Source organism: Epithele typhae (genome assembly GCF_022376455.1).
Source record: "Epithele typhae strain CBS 203.58 chromosome Unknown BXZ73scaffold_43, whole genome shotgun sequence".
NCBI classification, from domain to species: Eukaryota; Fungi; Basidiomycota; class Agaricomycetes; order Polyporales; family Epitheliaceae; genus Epithele; species Epithele typhae.
In genome coordinates this window covers 200,268-217,861 of record NW_025954234.1, presented here as the reverse complement: position 1 = coordinate 217,861, position 17,594 = coordinate 200,268, and the positions used below count along the sequence as shown (strand labels likewise).

The 17,594-nt window shown below is 61.0% G+C and overlaps 5 protein-coding genes across 5 annotated transcripts; 1 reads left to right on the top strand and 4 right to left on the bottom strand.

The window, feature by feature from the left end:
• Positions 1-563: 563 nt before the first annotated feature.
• Positions 564-3,764, bottom strand: BXZ73DRAFT_50743 (trehalose synthase; the record flags this gene model as incomplete). The annotated part of the gene is made up of 9 exons (XM_048020496.1): positions 564-1,018; positions 1,077-1,447; positions 1,501-1,753; positions 1,804-2,003; positions 2,127-2,179; positions 2,230-2,243; positions 2,465-2,969; positions 3,354-3,599; positions 3,654-3,764. The coding sequence occupies 9 exons, from the start codon at positions 3,762-3,764 to the stop codon at positions 564-566; spliced, it is 2,208 nt and encodes a 735-aa protein (XP_047875514.1).
• A 1,423-nt stretch (positions 3,765-5,187) lies between these two features.
• BXZ73DRAFT_103706 (uncharacterized protein) lies at positions 5,188-7,298 on the bottom strand (the record flags this gene model as incomplete). The annotated part of the gene is made up of 4 exons (XM_048015666.1): positions 5,188-6,573; positions 6,636-6,686; positions 6,786-6,986; positions 7,047-7,298. 4 exons carry the CDS (start codon positions 7,296-7,298, stop codon positions 5,188-5,190), a joined length of 1,890 nt encoding a protein of 629 aa, XP_047875513.1.
• A 166-nt stretch (positions 7,299-7,464) lies between these two features.
• BXZ73DRAFT_91371 (tRNA-intron endonuclease catalytic domain-like protein) lies at positions 7,465-8,587 on the top strand (the record flags this gene model as incomplete). The annotated part of the gene is made up of 4 exons (XM_048025950.1): positions 7,465-7,543; positions 7,602-7,739; positions 7,793-8,341; positions 8,394-8,587. 4 exons carry the CDS (start codon positions 7,465-7,467, stop codon positions 8,585-8,587), a joined length of 960 nt encoding a protein of 319 aa, XP_047875512.1.
• A 126-nt stretch (positions 8,588-8,713) lies between these two features.
• BXZ73DRAFT_91370 (ERAP1-like C-terminal domain-containing protein) lies at positions 8,714-13,004 on the bottom strand (the record flags this gene model as incomplete). The annotated part of the gene is made up of 20 exons (XM_048025949.1): positions 8,714-8,764; positions 8,822-8,899; positions 8,955-9,062; positions 9,119-9,373; positions 9,460-9,553; positions 9,618-9,736; positions 9,787-9,884; positions 9,944-10,129; positions 10,182-10,324; positions 10,389-10,498; positions 10,626-10,768; positions 10,823-10,859; positions 10,912-11,041; positions 11,310-11,517; positions 11,573-11,710; positions 11,773-11,875; positions 11,943-12,173; positions 12,304-12,595; positions 12,671-12,781; positions 12,802-13,004. The coding sequence occupies 20 exons, from the start codon at positions 13,002-13,004 to the stop codon at positions 8,714-8,716; spliced, it is 2,838 nt and encodes a 945-aa protein (XP_047875511.1).
• Positions 13,005-13,622: 618 nt separating this feature from the next.
• Positions 13,623-16,782, bottom strand: BXZ73DRAFT_91369 (ubiquitin-protein ligase; the record flags this gene model as incomplete). The annotated part of the gene is made up of 9 exons (XM_048025948.1): positions 13,623-13,650; positions 13,707-14,021; positions 14,075-14,365; positions 14,416-14,572; positions 14,605-15,877; positions 15,913-15,992; positions 16,300-16,433; positions 16,498-16,642; positions 16,692-16,782. The coding sequence occupies 9 exons, from the start codon at positions 16,780-16,782 to the stop codon at positions 13,623-13,625; spliced, it is 2,514 nt and encodes an 837-aa protein (XP_047875510.1).
• Between the last annotated feature and the right edge of the window lie 812 nt (positions 16,783-17,594).

Here is a 17,594-nt window from a genome sequence, read left to right as displayed (position 1 = left end):
GGGTTGCCGTCGTCGTCTTTGGGTCGTGTGTATCCGTGTCCTGTTTGTGTTTGTAGACGTTTCTCAATATACCCGCACGTCATCAAGAATCCGTCGTATGACTGGAGTGAACTTTCATGAAACGTCGACATTCCCCAACTTTGCCTACTTCAGCGGCCCCACGCTCCGCAACACAGCTGGGGAATATGGCAGCGTTCAGGATCGCGTAGAAACAATCCAAAGGGCAACATGAGATCTCTATTTCTGTTCACCCCATCTGAGGCTTCACTGATGTTCGTGGAGTGAGATCAAACAACGACTGTGTTCAAGTACTTGCCGGGCTTTTCCCCTTCCTCTCGTGAGTCCTGCTGGCTGCATCATGGGTGGGCAATTTCAAACGTACACAGGGTTCATTCTTCTAGTTCTACAGGTTTTCTACAAATGCGACGTGGTGGCGACGGAGGAGAGCAGTGAGTGACAGTGGTACAGTACAGGAGAACGAGTGGGGGTGAGATCGAGCAGCGAGCAGTGGTACAACATGATGATCAAGAAGAACGAAACAAAACAAAACGCGACACCGCCGCTCAGCCTTGCACGTTGAGCGCGGCGCGCGGGAGCTGCGGCTCCTCGGGCTCGTACGGCTCGCCGCACTCGGTGCGGAGCATGTCGTTCAGCCACGCGCCCTTGGGCTGCAGCTTCGCGCCGCGGCTCGCGTACATCACCGCGAGGTACATCCACGCCGCGGCGTTGCCGACGGTGGAGACCTCGTCCGAGACGTGCGTGCGCGCGTACTCGGACATGCGCTCCAGCAGGTCGTCGTCCGTCGTGAGCTCGAACATGTGCTGCGCGACCGCGGCGTTGTCGCCGGCCTCGCAGAGGAAGCCGGACTTGCCGTCGACGATCTGGAGCGGGATCCCGCCCGTGCGCGAGGCGATGACGGGCTTGCCGGTGTGGAGCGCCTCCGAGACCTTGACCTCGAAGCCCTCGCGGGTGGAGAGCTGGCAGGCGAACTTGGAGTTTTCCATGAGAGCGTTGAGAACTAAGTCCAGAACCACGTTTAACGCACTGAGTGCACGAGACAGAGAAACGATGCTTACGTTGGTCGCTGGGTGGGCAGCGCATGACAACGAAGTCCTTGACGTACTCTGGGTACGTGCCATGGATGAGCTGGATGACCTCGTCGTAGATGATGCTAGCATCGGGGTCATCGACGGCACCGTGACCGCAGATGAGCATCTGCGGCGGCTCGACATCGGGGCGCTTTTCCTCGAGAAGCTTGCGGAAGCGAGCGTAGGCGTCGATGAGGTTGGGGATACCCTTCGACGGGTCGAAGCGCGCGATTTGAACGATGTACTCGCGCATCGGCCAACCAAGCTCGTTCATCTTGTCCTTGACGCAGAGGGAACGGAACTCGCCCATGTAGAACTGCGAATCCCACTCGCCGAGGTGCTTGTTGAGACCGTCGAGCCTGCCATGGAGCGTCAGTACGATGATTGAAAGAAACGCGATAGGATGACAGACCAGTCAGTCGCTGCTCCAAGAAGAGCGAGCTTCTCGATAGGGACGTCGCTGGGGACGAACTTGTTGACCGGGTGTGAGATGAACATGTCCGCATGTTGGATGTTGTTCCACAAGTACTTCCAAACTTCTTCTTGGGGAGAACCCGCCTTGTGTACAAGGTCGCTACGAATCTCAATGTGGGAGCGGTAGATGATGGGAAGATCGGGGCGGACACGCTTGATGAGGGGAATGAGACCAGGCATCTGGGGGTCGTCTGCGGCGCCTCAGGACAACAGGCCGGAGAAAGTGGATGAAAAGACTTACCAATGAAGGCGATGTCCACACCGCCCGGGGCAAGGGGGCCGCCCTCGGCAGTCCAGCGGAGACCGTTCTTGAGAATCCAGGCATCGAAGTTGTCCTTTTGCTCCTGAGTGAGGCGAAGACTGGGATCCGCGACACCCTGAAGGATGTTGTGGTTGTTCTTCGTGGTACGGAAGACGCTTGGCGACGGGTTCGGCACATACCTACGCAAAACAGTTAGCGTGAACGGAAGGCCCTCACACGGTGATCGCGATTGATCTTGCGCCTTCGTCGCATGGGACGATTGCACCGCGCGCTCCGCGAGTAGAAGAGACGCCGATACTCACCAGGCACAGTCGACGTCGAGGAGTGTCAAGAATCGGATGAGCGCGTGACGCATCTACACTTCGATAAGCCACAGCGTGGGATGCGGGGAAGAAAGTGACTCACGAGAGCGACACCACCTGTGAGAAAGAGAGCAAAAGCCGATCAGAAAATGAAGGACGAGCGGGCGGAGATTAGAGTGCGGGGAAGGCCGCTAGCGCCATCAATCCCCGCAAATGCGGGGTAATCACATGGTGGCCCCGGGGAAGAACTTCTGTGTGAATCGGACAAGGGACGCCAGGCAATCGTGTCGCGGAACATGGGAGCGAATGGCACACGGGTCACAGGAACGTGCACTCACCTCCCTGGGGAGTAGAGGAGAAGAACCCCATCTTGATCTTCGAGTTGCGGAGCTCATCCGCGAGCTTGATGACCGAGTTCCACGTTCCCTTAGACACCGAGTTCTTGTAGACGTCGATGTCGTCGATGAGGTGAATCTTGCCTCCGCAGTCAACGGCGACCTGGTTGCGGGCCGCGATCGAGAGACGCGGGTTGTTGCCGGGTCCGAAGTACATGAGGCACTTGCGCGCCGCGGAATCCGCCTGCTCATCAACCGTGCGGGGGATCGGGAGCTTGTTTTGAGTCGCGTTGACGGTGAGCTGGGCGGCATGGCCGGCGGGGACTTGGGTGGGGTCGTAGTAGACAGTAGGGGTCTCCGCGCCCGACGGGACGTATGAGCCAGTGGTGGATGAGATGCGGTGCTTGACATTGGGACGCGTGATGGAGTCGGTGTGGAATGACTTGATGTTGAAGACAATGGGGACGATGTCCATCTCCATCCAAAGACGCGTGCAGAGGTTGGGTGCCTGGAGCAAAGACGAGATCAGCTCCACGCCAGCTTCGACAATACAGATACGGCAGAAGGATCCGATGGCAGCATGGTGCGAAAATCTCGCAGGTTCACGAGCACGCACTGAGCCCGAGCGCTGCGCCCTTCGACGGGCATTCGGGAGCATCGACGATCGGTCCCTGCGAGCGCGGATCGTCCAGATGAGGGAAAGAACGGATCGAAGAAGCGTTGTTTTGAGAAATTAACGAGGCTGCTTCCCGATTGTGCTTCGGTGCGCACATCGGAGACGGGCACGGCGGACCGAAGCGCGATTAGGACGGGTGTAGCGAAGAACAGAAGCCGAGGAGGGACATTGGACCGTAGGGCGAGAATAGAAAGATTCGACAGGGACGAGACGCACCTCGCGGAGGAGAGCTACGGTGACACCGGCGCCGAGGAACTTGCAGAGATGCTCGCTGGAGAACTTGCGGAGGGCGTCGATGACATGCTGCTCAATGGCGTTCGCCTGAGCATCAGGGTTGTTGGGGCTGTAGGCGAGGGAGGAGGAGGCGAAGTCGGTGTTGTAGACGGAGTCGTGGATAGAGATGGCGACCTCGAAGCCGGTGTTGTTGTTGACGACCGCGCCAGCGATACCGGCCCACATGGGCTATATGCGCAGTGGTCAATCGGAGGGGAGATGGAGAGATGAAGGAGTGCGCACGGTGAGGCTGGAGAAGGCGGTGACATTGGGACGCTTGGCGTCGACGACGGAGGAGAGCCTGCGTCGGACGGCAGCAGAGGGCTTGGACTGGAACTGTTGGGATGGGGCCATGGTGTGGGGGGAGGGCGGGAGGAGAGATGGGGGAGTGGAAGAGGGGGATTATATAGAGTTTGCACCAGGCGTGGGGTGGGCAGGCGCGAAGGAAGAAGGAGAAGACCCGCGCACGCGCCAGTCGCGCCCCGCGCGCCCTCCCCCGCGAGCGCAGCGCAGCCTCAGGCCGCGGCGAGCACTCGCACCCATCGCCCGGCCAATCCAGGCCCAGCGCGGCCCTCGACGCCCTCTCCTCCGTCCCTCGTATCGTCCCGCGCAAGGCGTTCTCCCAACGGACACACGCGCGCGCCGCGGATCTTGGACCTGCGCTCGCCAGGCCCGCGCGGTGGCATGCTTCGTCCGCAAAAGGGATCGCGCGAGTAGCGCGTCCCACCCGCAGTGTGCCGCTCTCTGACTGCTTGGGAATTCCCAGCCGCGCGCACCTCCTTCGCTGTCCTCCCCCCGGTCATGCGTCCACTCCTCCTCCACCGCCGTCCTCGCCACCGCTGCCGATCCTTCCGCGCGCGGCCACGCCGAGTGAGGGTCAGCGATCTAACTCCCTCGCGCTCTCTGTTCCCCGTCCCCCGCCGACCTCGTCGGGCCACCCCCGCGTGCGCATCCAGCAACCAGCGACCTAACTCCCTCCCACCCCCACCACGGCGTTCGACCAGAAGCCTCATCTCCCAACGCCCCAACTGACTCTCCACCCGCATGATCGTGCGCGCCGCTGCAGTGGGAAGCCGGCCGGCCTGAAGTCCGCCGTCGCTCCCGCTTTCTCTCGACCTCGACCCAATCACGGCGACGGGGACTCGCGATTCCGTAACTCGTTCTTCGTACTCCATTCAGCCAGTCAGATCTCCCAAGCCACACGTGCGCCCCGCGCCCTTCGAGCACCCTTTTCCTCCACTCCCACCCGCCGCCCGACGGAATTGCTGCTTTCGCCACCGCTCCGTAGCTTGCGCGCGCCCCTGCCGCTTACGGCGCGCGCGTCCATCCGAGGGACGGTACCGCGCACTGGATCCGACACCGCATCGATCCTGGACTGCAGTCTAGTCCAGGCGTGTTTCGAGGTCCTCGGGCCTGGGAAGCCGCGGTGCCTCGCCTCGAAACGTGGTGCACGCCAGGCGGGTCGCCGTCCAGCCAGGGCAGGACCAAGGGACGAACTTGGGGCGTAGCAGGCGGCTGATGGCCTTGTCGATTGAGTGCCCGCTGGCGATGAGACCTTCGGGGTGCTAGAAGCACGACACGGTCTGTCGGGCCCACAGCATCGCCCTTGTCGATGGATCCCATCTCGTCCTATGACCATGCGCAGAACACCAGCACACTGACTGGGCCCGTAGCTCTGCGAACTCAATGCTCGTCGTCAAAAAGATCGAGTACGGATTAGGTTGGAATATACGTACATACCAGCATTAGATCTCGGGCGTCGCTCAACGTTCGACGCTCAAAAGTCATACCAATTCTCCGCGTCGCCCCCGCCGCCTCCGGGCGACATCGGCCGCCACTCTTCAACGATCTCCTCTTCCGCTCCGCCGGCGTGGCGCGTATTGCGCGCACATATCGACGCGGACGCGTCACCGTCTTCTTCGAACACGTCCTCCGCGCCTTCCTCCTCTTCGTATTCGTAGTCCACGCCCTCTTCTCCTTCGTCCGCCGCGAAAGCTCCCTCGGCATCCACCTCCACATCTCCGTCCAGCAGCCGCGCAAGCGCGTCCATGTTGATCCTCTTTGAACCCCGCGACTCCCCCTTCTCCTCGTCCTCGTCTCCGTCCGCATTGCGCTTGCGCTTCTTGACCCTCTTGGTTCCCGCCGCCACGCTCGCCGCGCGATCTCCTTCCTCGGGCTCGCAGTCGACGTCCCAGCCCATCGCGATCCGCACGACCTCAACCTCGTCGGGCGCGCGCACGAGCGCCTCCAGCTCCCCCGGCGCGAACAGCTCCTCGTCCGCGACGTGCGCAGCGTCGCTCCCGCCGCGCGCGGCCGCGAGGACCTGGAGGCGCGTCGGCGGCTGGCTGAACGCCTGCGGCAGCGACGACGCGTCCGCGGTGAGCAGGTGCATCGGGAGGTCGGAGCCGGGTCCCGGCGACGACGTCCCGCTCGACGCCGCGGCGGCCAGCGGGTTGAGGAGGAAATGCGACGCCGCGACGACCGACGTCGCGTGCCGCGCCTTCTGCTTCTTCCGCCCGTGCGACGCCCCCGCGCCGTCGCCCGCGACCGACTTGGCGGCCGACGCCGACGACCCGCCGCTGCTCTGCCGGCTGCTCCACTCGTCGTCGCTCCCGCCCCCGCCTCCGTCCGCGTCCGCACCGTCGAGCGCGAGCGGCAGGCGCCCGGCGCCGTCCATGCGCTTGCGCCAGATCTCCTCCTGGAACTGCACGACGTCGCGGAGGCCGCGCGCGACGACGACGCGCTTCGCGACCTTGGACCGCCCGCCCTTGGTCGCCTTGCGCTCGTGCGCGGCGAGCCACGGCACGTCCCGGATCCACTCCTCGACGACGTCGTACGCCTGCTTGTAGCGCTGCATCACCACGCCCTTGCTCACCCCGAGCCGCGCCCCGAACGCGTGCGCGAACTGCCCCGCGTGCGGGAGCGACGCCGCGAGCTCGCCCTCGAGCGCGAGCATGAAGAGCGCGACGGCGGTGGGGAGCGTGGGGAGGTGGGAGAGCGCCTGGGTGCGTGCGAGGAGCCAGGCGAGGGCCGAGGTCGTCTGGGAGATGGGGAGAATGCGCGATGCGAGTGGGGAGAGCGCTTTGAGGAGTGGAGCGGGGAGCGCACCTGCCGGTCCGCCGGGTGGGCCTTGAGACTCCTGCAGTAGAGCAAGGAAGTGCGTCTGCAGCGAGGGCAGGTGGCTTGCTGGGTCCGCGAGCGCAATGCTGAGTTGAGAGATTGTACAACCTTCGTGAACGCGCGAGAGACCGCAACAGGTGTCTCGTCGAGGAGGTACTGTGAGACACAGCAGCACGTCAACACATGCCCACATTCATGCACCCTGGAACAGCTGAGATACGATGTATAGCATAAAAATGAGCAGAGGATACTCACTGCAATGTCACGTATGCTGTCGTTCTTGCGCGACTCGCGTAGAGCGATAGCGACGGATGCGCCGGCAGTCAACTTGGCCTGGCGTCCCCAGCGAATGCTTCTCGTTTGCATGGCTTGGTTGAATACACCCTGGGCGCGCTGTGTGACACCCGGCGAGGACAGACGCAACACCAGCGTCCGTATGAACTCGTGCATAGTGATCTACAGCGTGTGCAAAACGCGTCAAACGGGTTGCTCATAGCCGAGTGCTGCAGCACGTACCGTGTTCTTGCGATCCCTCGCCTCCTTTCCCTGTCCGCCAAGGGCCCAGCCATTCCGCCCCCTTAGCGTAGTTTCTCCGGGCACGTTCGCCCACGGTATGAACTCCCGTCCGGACGTGTCGGCGACATCGAGGTGGGAGGAGAGGACGGCCTGCGCCGGGTCGGCGAGCGTGCCACACTCGAGGCAGATGGCGGAGCCGACATCCTGGTCCCAGACAGTATTCGCACCGCATTCTTCACATCTCCCGCTCATTCCACGAGCCTGAGGGAGGCTTTGAGGCGCGCCAGCGGGTGGAGGTGGTGGTCACCAGAAGGCAAGGACTAAGGACGACTTTGCGGCCCCCTGTGACACCACGTCATGGGATGTGACTCGCCGTGACATGTCAAACACCAAGCAAGGCGGGCGCTTCCTGGCCAAGATGGCCCTTGACTCGAACAACGATCGCAAAATCGAGCTGCGCGTGGCCCAGCAGAAGGCGTATGTCTGGGACGTGGAGGGTGGGTGCTCGATATCTTCGCAAAACGCACCTTGCTGAATTATCAGGAAAAAGGACAGACATCGCCACGCTCCGCGCAAAACACCATGTTTGTGGTATTTTAACGGGGACGCTGCCTCATCTGTCTCAGCAGAACGTGTTCCTCGGGATTCCCCTCGTCTTGCTTCCAGAGGAAGTAGTCCTCCTTGTGGAGAAACGTGGGTTCGCTCTCCATAAGTCATAGGATGCAACTCACCCCCGATGGCACCAGACCTCGCTGTCCTCGTCGACGATCTGCACGCGCATTCTCCGCCATCCGCAGACGCTCTTGCAGCCTGGAACTCCGAGCGCGAGACCTCCGCACGCATCCAGATAGCCAACGCGGAAGCAGAGCGGTTCTCAGACAAAGCCAGCAAGTTCTCAATGTCTGAAGAAGCCATCCGGAAACGCACGGAGCGTGAGGCCAAGCGCGCCGCCGCCGCCATCGCGAAAGCACTGGCTGAAGGGCTGCCCGTGGACGACATCCCTCTGTCCGCGGCTGCAGCTTCCATCGTCACTCCAGATGAGCGGCCCGCGACCCCTGGCAAACCCCCGCTGGCTTTCAACGTCACGATCCCAGCGAGCTCGTCCGAGCTCGCGTGGTACGCCCCCGCGACAAGCTCGTACACGACCCTGGACGCGGCGCGCGAAGCGGGGGTGTGGACCTACCCCGCGACGTCGTTCGAGCGCGCCAAGTGCGCCGTCTTCCGGGACCTCTGGGAGCAGGGCCACTTCATGGGCGGGGGCATCAAGTTCGGAGGCGACTTTCTCGTCTACCCTGGTGAGGCGCGCGCGACCCTTGGCTTCCGTACGTCCTGACCGATGGTGCGCAGGGGACCCGCTCAGGTACCATTCGCACTTCGTCGCCTCCGTGGTCGAATCGCCGAAAGCGCCGCTCATGCCGATGGAGATCGTCGCGCACGGACGGTTGGGCACGGCGACGAAGAAATCACATTTGTTCTGTGAGTGGGATGAGGAGAGACAGACGGTCACGTACTACTCAGTGGAGTGGGCAGGGTTTGGTTGAAGGTAAACGATGCGTACTTCACGGAAGAACCCCATTACAGTACGACTTTTCAAAAGACTCCCACATGTGACGGGGGCGCAAGCGAATTAAACGTGTCCTATGATACATGGTTTATCCTGCGGACCACTACTTGGACTCCCTCTTCTTGAGCCAGCCCTTGAGTTCGTCCGTCGAACGCTGGGAAAGAGCGTCAACCATTGCTACGCCTCACTAAAAAGGCCCGTAAAAACTCACCGCCACCCACGTCGCGCGAGACTTGATGGTGTCGATGCTCTGCTTCAGCGCCATGTCGAACTTGGAGGTATCCTTGCCCTACGAGCATCGCACTGATTTAGCGACACCACTCACTGACGTCGATTGTACATACCTCAAAGAAAGCGTTGATGGCATCAGCGTCCCCGTGAGACGACAGCGGACCGAAGAGGATCTGGATCCACCGGATGTGCCCGAACGTGCCCGAGTTGCGCCTGTACAGCTGTATTCGCCCACACCCGTGTCAACGCAGCTCCAATCCTAGCGGAAGCGCCATACCTCATCGTAGTTCTCCTTGAATTTCTCGACCACCCACCGGCGCGTCGTGAAGTTGCGCGAGAGCCCGGAGGCGTAGTAAAACGAGTCCTGGTCCCGCGCGCCGTCGAGGATGAAGCGGAACGTCTCTGCGGCGATGGCTAGGTTCTTGCTCGCGCCCATGCTACGCATGGCGGCGAGACCCTGCGACGGGCTCTTTGGCGCGTTCGCGATCGCCTTCACCGCGGCCCACTCGGCTTGTCCGCCCTCCTTGACGCCCTGTTGACGGGAGACACAGCGCGAAGGACCGACGGATTGAGCTGGTTGATCATGGGAGGACGCAGAAAGATGTGGGAGGCACGTACGATCTGGAATGCGATGGGCAAGAGGTCTCCCGGCAGCGCGGAGTCGTCGCCCGCAATGAACTTCTCGAACATGGACTTGAGCTCGCCGACGACCCTGAGGAAGGGAGTGGTCTCGTAAGGGGAAGGACGCTTGGCATGACGCTTGGTTGTGGGCTTACCATGGATCACCGGCGACAGCAGCCTGGCCGATGGCTTCGGTGCGTTTCTTGGTGACGTTGTAAGAGTCCTGTTCTGAGTACTTGAAGCCGAGCTCCTTGACGATTGGCACGAACAGTTCCTGCGGCGGAGCGTCAGCTACGCCGGAGCGCAGGGGAAAGAGGTACATACCCGCCGGAGCGCGTTCATCTGGTCGACGACGGACTGGTCCTCCCACCACGTGGAGACCATGCCAGAAAGGTTGGTCGCAATCGCAGTCCACACCAAATCTGCAAGAAAAAACTCCCATCAATACGCGTGACAAAGCCCAAGTACTGTAGGTACTGACGGTTCTTCTCATTCTTGAGACCCACGATGAGATCCAGCGCACCGGTGACAGAGGAATACCCGGCTTTGGCGAGGGCAAGCGCGTCATAGACGAGACCGATCCGGTCCGACAGAGAGAACGGTGAATTCTCGGCCGCGGCCTGCTCTCCGAGCTTAGCGAGACGCTCCTCAGAGTATGCAGTAGCAACTACAGGACCCTCGTTTAGTCTTTGTACGCGGGAGACCAACAGAGAACGTACAGAATCCGGTAGTGTCGGCGTTAAGCTTGAACGGCAGGCTGGCGTCGAGTGGAATGAAAAGCTCGCGCTGATCGAGGATGAGATCCCTGTTGATTGTGGCCTTGCCGTCCGCCCCGACCGTAACCAGACTAAGCGGGATGGTCCTATGCGCCGTCGGAACATTTATCAGTGGTCCGAGTGTGAGATACAGTGTGAACTTGTGCTCACCATATAGTCTCGTTGTCCTTCGGGTCGGCAGGGCCAGTCTCTAGGAACCTGTCTTGACGGACGTGAATGCCGCCCTCTTTTTCTGTGACAGTGACGACCGGGTAGCCAATCTAAACCGAGAATCAGTCGAGACACTGATGCACGAGGGATTAGACTCACCTTCTTGACCCAGTTGTCCATCATTTTCGGGATGTCACGACCTTGATAAAGGGTCAGTCCAACGTCGCTGAGAACCACATCGTCCCACGTACCTGTCGCCTCCTGGATCCCTTCCCAAAGGTTCTCCGTCACACTGTTGGAGTACTTGTGCTTCTTCAAGTAGATCGAAACGCCCTTGAGGAAGTGTTCCTCTCCAACATAGCTGCACAACATCCGAAGCACTAGCGCGACGCTCAGCAAACACGACGGCGCGTCGATCGCTGTGAATCACGAACCAGAGGCGGCTTTGGCGTACGAGAGAGCATCGAAGATCTGAACCAGGTGGATCGTCAACACGTTTCTCACCCTTGTCCGATCCACTTACCTGGTTAATCAGGCTCGCATCCGGGCACGGGACCTCAACGGGATGGGAAGACAACTTCGAGTCCAGCCCTCGCGCATCAAAGAAATTTGTGGTTAAGAACTCTGAGTCGAGCTGCCACTCCGGGAAGACCCTGATGCGATAATTAGTATTGTTGGGAGCGCACAACATAATTTGATGTACTTGTCTACGGAAAGCGTGAGCGAATAATCAAGGGATACTTGGGAGTGCACTCACCCAAGATGATCAACTCGCCCATCTACACGAATTATGAGTCTTAATAGATGCGATCATTGGGCGAAAGGCTCACAAGCGTGGCAAATCCTGTGTAGGTTGACTCAGAAACGACACTAGCATGGTTGCGGAACCACATACCTTCATTCAGATACAGATTGTCCCACCACTTCATCGTCGTGATGTTGCCGAACCTGCATTCCAGGTATGAGTGGTGGATTTCCTGTGATGCGGGGGGTTTCACCCACCACATGTGCGCTACTTCGTGACTCTGCGTGGTGGCGATGGACCACCTCGAGCGCAAGTCCGAGGACTTCGGGTCCACCAGGTACGCCGACGTCCTTCCCGCAATGAGGCCCCAGTTCTCCATGGCCCCTGCCCACCCAGAATAGATCAGCACACGCCGCCGGACTCACATCCATCCACATACCCGAGTCAAAGTCGCTAGCGACGAGGGTGTCCAACTTCGGCAGCGGGTACTCGATGTCGAACACCTGCTCGTAGAGCGGGAGCACCTTGCGCTTGATGTCCAGCGCGAACTGCGCCTGGCCGATGTTGTCCGCGGTCGCTGTCCGAATCTCGTTCAGCGCGTGCCCGACGTCTACACACACGGCTCGGGCGGAAGCTCACCATAGATGCGGAGGGGCCGGACCTTGCCGCTGAGCGGGCTGGTGTACGAGTCCTCGAGGTACTCGAACGGGCCGTTCGCGTACGCGATGATGTACGTCGAGATCTACCGGCGACGGCGGCGGGAGTCAGCGCCCGTCCCCCACTGCGCCCGCAGAGATGCTGGGGCTCACCGGCGGCGTCGTCGCGAACTTGGTGACCTTCCACTCGCTCGGGTCCGCGAGGCTCATGACCTTCTCCGCGATCCACGGCTCCTCGACCGCCGCGTCCGGGAACGGCGCCTCGGACACGGCGGGCATGTTGCTCAGGCTCGTCGTGCCGACGCGCGCGACGAGCGTGACGGCGACCGTCGCCTTGAGCAGCGGCTCGTCCCAGCACGGGAACGCCTCGCGCGCGGAGGTCGGCTGTGCGCACACAGGGGCCAATGGTGCCGTCCCAGGCGCAGACATCCAGATGTGATGCACACAAACAGTCGAGGCAAGAGGAAGCCGTGAGCGAGCGGAGAGGGGCACGGACGAGGACGGGGGGACGGACCTCGAATTGGGTGAGCGCGTAGACGGTGCGGCCGTCCGCGCCGCCGGTGGAGCGGTAGTAGCCCATGAGGCTCGCGTCGAGCTCGTTCGCGAACGCGACCGACAGCCGCGCCTTCGCGCCCTTGCGCAGCGGCGCCGCGAACGTGAACGTCGCCCGCTGCGTCTTCGCGTCGTACTCGCGCGCCGTCGCGGCCTGCGCCGCCGCCGCGCCGTCGAGGCGGAGGGCGACGTCGCCGAGGACGGACTTGGCGGTGTTGAGGACGATCGTGTCCGTCTCTTCCTTCACGTCGAGGCTGATCGGCGCGGAGTCAGTGTCCGTGCAGGAGGCGCGAAAGGAGGCGGAACGCGGGGACGGACTCGATGTGGACGATGCCCCGAACTTGCTGGCGACGAGGTCGGTCCAGACGGTGAGCGCATAGTGCGTCGGCGCGACGTTGGTCGGCAGGCGGTAATCGGTCGGATCGTGGCCATGTCGTGTGCTGCAGATACGGTCGCGAACCCGGGGACGGTCGAGCAGTGCCGGGGCTGGAGCAGCGCAGCGTGCTTTATAGCCCACGCAGGACTCCTCGGGGATCGCCGCGCAGAGGGCAGAGAGGACGCCGAGAGGGGTGCCACGCGTGCTGCTGGCCCTCGCAGCGGCACTCGGGCCAGCGCACTGGCACTGCGGCGGGCAAGAAGTCGCGGGCCCGTTGCACTCACCATCTCTCCTCCGATGGGCGAGTGTGTTTCTTCTGCGGTCCGTTTGCCGTCTTCTGCCTGCGGACGAGGCGTGCGTGGCTGGTCAGAGCAGTGGGTCGGTGCAACGTCGCGTGTGCTGCCTCACTTCCATGGCTCACAGCCCGCGCGCTCTGCAATCTTGCCGTCGCCAAGATAAACCATCTACGATTAAATCCTCAATCGGACATGTCACTCGACATGGCAAACACCATTTCGGAAGAACGCAGACACTGTTTTCACAGCACGACGGACAGATCTACTTACACGACACGACTAGCGAGCGACCCCGGGCCTAGCCTAGCGTGTCTATGAATTAAGACACTCCCCAGCGGACCAACGTTCGGATCTCAGAACTAACACACAACAGACGAAACGAGGACAGTGGGGAAGGTGGGGAAAAGACGACACTAAAAACAAAGTGACATACAGCGAATTGGTGGACGAGTAACGAGGAGGGGGATGTGCATGCAATAAACAGGAGAAAAGACGTGGGGGTACGTGGACGAGCATGAGGAATGACTAAAGCAGGTGAGAGTCGCAAGGGCGAGGGCGGGGAAAACAACGGCCGGACACAGTATTCCGGGACAAGACGAAAGACACAGTCTACTCCTGACCGAAACCCATAGTTTCCCTGAAAACAATGTCAGCGATCAGTCAACACTAGACAGAGTCACCGAGAACACTCACTCGACGGCCCACGTCAACTTCTGTTCCAGCGTCTCGTAGTCCTTGTACGGCGGCAGGTCGATACGGTTGAAGCACGTGTGGCTCTTCGGCAACTGGTTCGGGTCTCCGCTCTTCTCGATCGTGAATCGACGGGGTCCATCCGATCCCTGCAGATCCTTGAAGCCGTTGACTGGGATACGCGACGTCCCAGTCGCAAACTGGAGCAAGCGCGACTTGCGCTCGGCCGGCCAGCTCCGCACGCACTTCCAGAACCACTGAACGACCTCGTCGTTGACCTCGTACCCACGGTAGTCCGTGAACTTGATCCAATCGTCGCTGGGAAGGCAATCAGACCGATCATCAAACCAGAACGAAAAGGAAGTACGTACACATCGATCTCGGACATACCACCAATGAGCAACTCAAGTTCGCGCTCATCGAACACGTTGATGAGGTCTTGAGGAATAAGCTCGCTGAAGCCGGACATGAAAGCATCGAACTGCTCCTTGACACGCCGCGAGATGCGGTACTCGACGATGAGGCCGACGTAGTCCTTCTTGTTCTCCTCGGTGACCGGGATGTCTGCGCCTCCGGGCTTAAGCTCGACGGTGACCATCTCGCCGAAGCGATCCTCGGTGGTAGTGAACGTCTCGTCGATGACGTCGGTGATATCGTTGTCCCTGTACAACCCAATAAGCAACAAAACATATCAAAAAGACAGGTGACGTACAGCATCCAGCTGAGACCACGGTAGAGCTCGGCATCGACACTCTCCAAGTCGGCGATGACAACCTTCTTGCGGAGCACCATCTTGTAGAACGCCGTGACGAAATACGCGTCCAGGAAGCGGCGGTGGAAGATGCCGAGACCTAGCACCGACCGATGAACTTGAAGTAGTTCAAGTGCTCTGGGTTCACACCCGACGCTGGGTTGATCTGGAGCGTGTAGTTGTCGTGCGCCGAGTACTCGAACAGACAGTAGAATGGGTTGAACATCTCGTGCGAGAGCAGGAAGAAGAACTCCCTGGACAGTCCACCGTAGTCGAGACCGTCCTCGCCCTCGAACTTGATCATCAGCCGCTTCTTGAGGTCGTTTGGCGTCTGGCGCATGATCTCCGCGTAGCTGTCCTCGAAAATGTGGTTTCGGCGGACCTTGATCTGGCAGTTGCCCGGTTGGTTGCGCATCGCAGGTTGCGAGCGGAAGTAGATGAGCTTCCGGCGGAAGTCGCGCTTGTACTGCGGTACGTTCGCATCCAGCGTCGAGGGCAGACGCGGGTCGTCCCATGTCGTTGTCTTCGTGTTGTGATCCACGAAGTATACACGCGCGGTGCTGGTGAGACGCATTTCCCATCCGGACGGCAAAGGCCCGAGTTGTGAGATCGTCTGGGGTTGAAGGGCCGAGTTCTGCCCGTTGGGGCCCATGACCCGGATGACCGTCTGCCGACGAGGGTCCACCCAGGTGGTAGTGCGCGTGTTGTGGTCCACGTAGTACGGGCGGCCCTGAAGAGTGTGACGCTCCTCCCATCCGGCGGGTAGAGGACCAAGACCTCCAGCAGCGGGTGCGCCGGGGTTGGCTTGGGGTGGCGGGTTTCCTGGCTCCTGACCAGTCATAGAGCCGCTGTGGGCAACAGCGGCGGCGCTCGTGTCCAGCATGTCATCTGCGAGAATACGGCGGTTGTGCTGGTTGCGCGCAGCGTCCGTCTCGCCAGTCTGGTTGTTGGAATTGAGAGTCTGGTTGGCTGAAGGACGGTGCCATGTGGTTGTGCGGGTATTGTGGTCAACGTAGTACGTGCGCCCAAGAGGATCGATCCGACGCTCCCATCCAGTCGGCAGGGGGCCATACTGGTCTTCGTGGGGGTTGAAGTTACGCGTTTGGGCATTGTTGTTGGACGCCGTATGCGCCGCAGCACTGGCATTGGTTGTCGCAGGGACTTGGGAGGGAGGGGTAGTGACGGGGCTGCCACTTGCGCTGACAGGGAGAGCAGCGGGGGTAGGGACGCTCGGTTCGGGCTCCGGGGTAGCGGGTGTCACCTGAGGGATGGGCATGGAGACAGGAGACTCGGCGGCGGTGGCAGACGTGGCAGATGCACTGGGTGTGCGGGAGAGGGTACCAGTGGACGCGAGATTGGTGGAACTAGCACTTGCGGACTGGCCGACGGAGAGGCCGCCGAGAGCTTCGGAGACACCGTTGACCTGAGAGGGGCCGGGTTGCTTATCGGCTGGCTGACGTTGGTGGAGAGGTAGATGATGAGCTTGCCGTGGACGACGAGGTTGTCGTTCGACTTCTTAAGGTCGAGGGTAAGCATCTCTGTTTGGAGAAGGCGATTATCAGCATATGGTCGGATTGCTCAGCACCGGAACTCCACAGCGTGATCCGTAGACGCTGAAAGCAGTAACTGGGCAACGGCTCGGAATGACATGCAGAGCACATGTCCTGCATGAGTCGAGCTAGGCTCCCGGTAGTAGTTAACTGGTATGTGCATACGCTGCGTATATGACTGGCGGAGCTGCCCAGAGCCAGACGGACCGATTAGACTAAAGGGATGAGGGCTAGCGCTGCATGCCGTGTGCGGACCGACACTGTGGATGGAGCACGAGAGAAATGAAAGACGCACCGTGACCACCAAGCTCGAGGTCAATTACATCGCAGACTTTTACGTTGACGACACCGAGGAAGCCCTGGTCACGTTTCTTAAACTTGCGCTGGTCGAAGATCTGGACGGCGATCACAGAGTTGTCTTTGACGGTACTGGGAGGTAGGATCGGTTCGCCTGACGTCGAGGGGTGCACAAGAGCGATGGGCAAGGACTTACATGTCAAAGCTCTCGTTCCAGTACGGATTGAGGGTCTTCTTCATCACGCTCGTGGTGTGCGTCTGCTCGGCATCGACAGTGATGACGGCGAAGGGGTCGGGGAGGCGGAAGACCTCGCGTTTGGACAAGCCATCGGCGGCAACGACTGGGGGAGAGATGAGAAGAGTGCTGAGGGGGGTCGAACTGAGACTGACCAGTGATCCTGATGCGCTTGCTGGGGGGAGATGAGAATTGGGCAGAGGTGACGAGAGATGGGACGTACGGGGCACCCTGGGAGGCCGACATGGTAGCAGGCTCTTGGCGCAAAGGACCGACCAAACGACGGATCGCCGGGGGTGGAAGGAGGGAGGGGACGGCGGGGGACGAGAGTGATGGTGGTCGTAAGAGGCTGGAGCAGCGTTCGTGGGTGGAGAAGATGCCTCAGCCAGGCGCCGTTCAGGCGCCCCTCCCACAGCCTCGGCGCCTGCCCGTATGTCCACGTGCGCCGTTCCTTATTGGCTCCATCGGTCCGGGGCCCCGCCGTCCGAGCCTCGAACCCTCCGCCGATGCTCGCGGTGGAAGCGTCGCGCTCAGCTGTCCAGTGCCTGGATCTCTCGACTCTCAACGCCCCCGTCGGACGCTGACGGGCGAGTTCAGCCTCAACCCGCGGAATCTGGCTGCAATGTCGATGCATGACACCCGCAGTGGTTTGTTCCCGATCTGCGTGTGGCCGCGATTGCATTCTTGTCCTGAAGCGGAATCCTCTTGCAATCTGACTCCTTTGTTGACGGTGAGCGGACGGCGGAGCTCATTCGCTTTTCTGCAGCAGCATCCTAGTCCGACTTCACGGTCCAGGTATCTCCGATCGAGTAGTTGGCGGTGCTCGGGCGGACCGCGCACGGTATTCGTCTTCATCCGCCCAGAGACGATCACCATCGGCTGCCGACGGCTATGTCGCCCATCGCGGGCATGGCGTATAACGTCTCCCGTCCCGATTTGAGACGCTCTGGCTGGTCCTTCCCCTTCCTCGTCCCCCGAGTCCCCCACCTGCCAGGCCACACAGGCACGACGGCCACCTCCGCACACGGCGATAGCTTAAAGCTGCTCCTGCTCCCTCC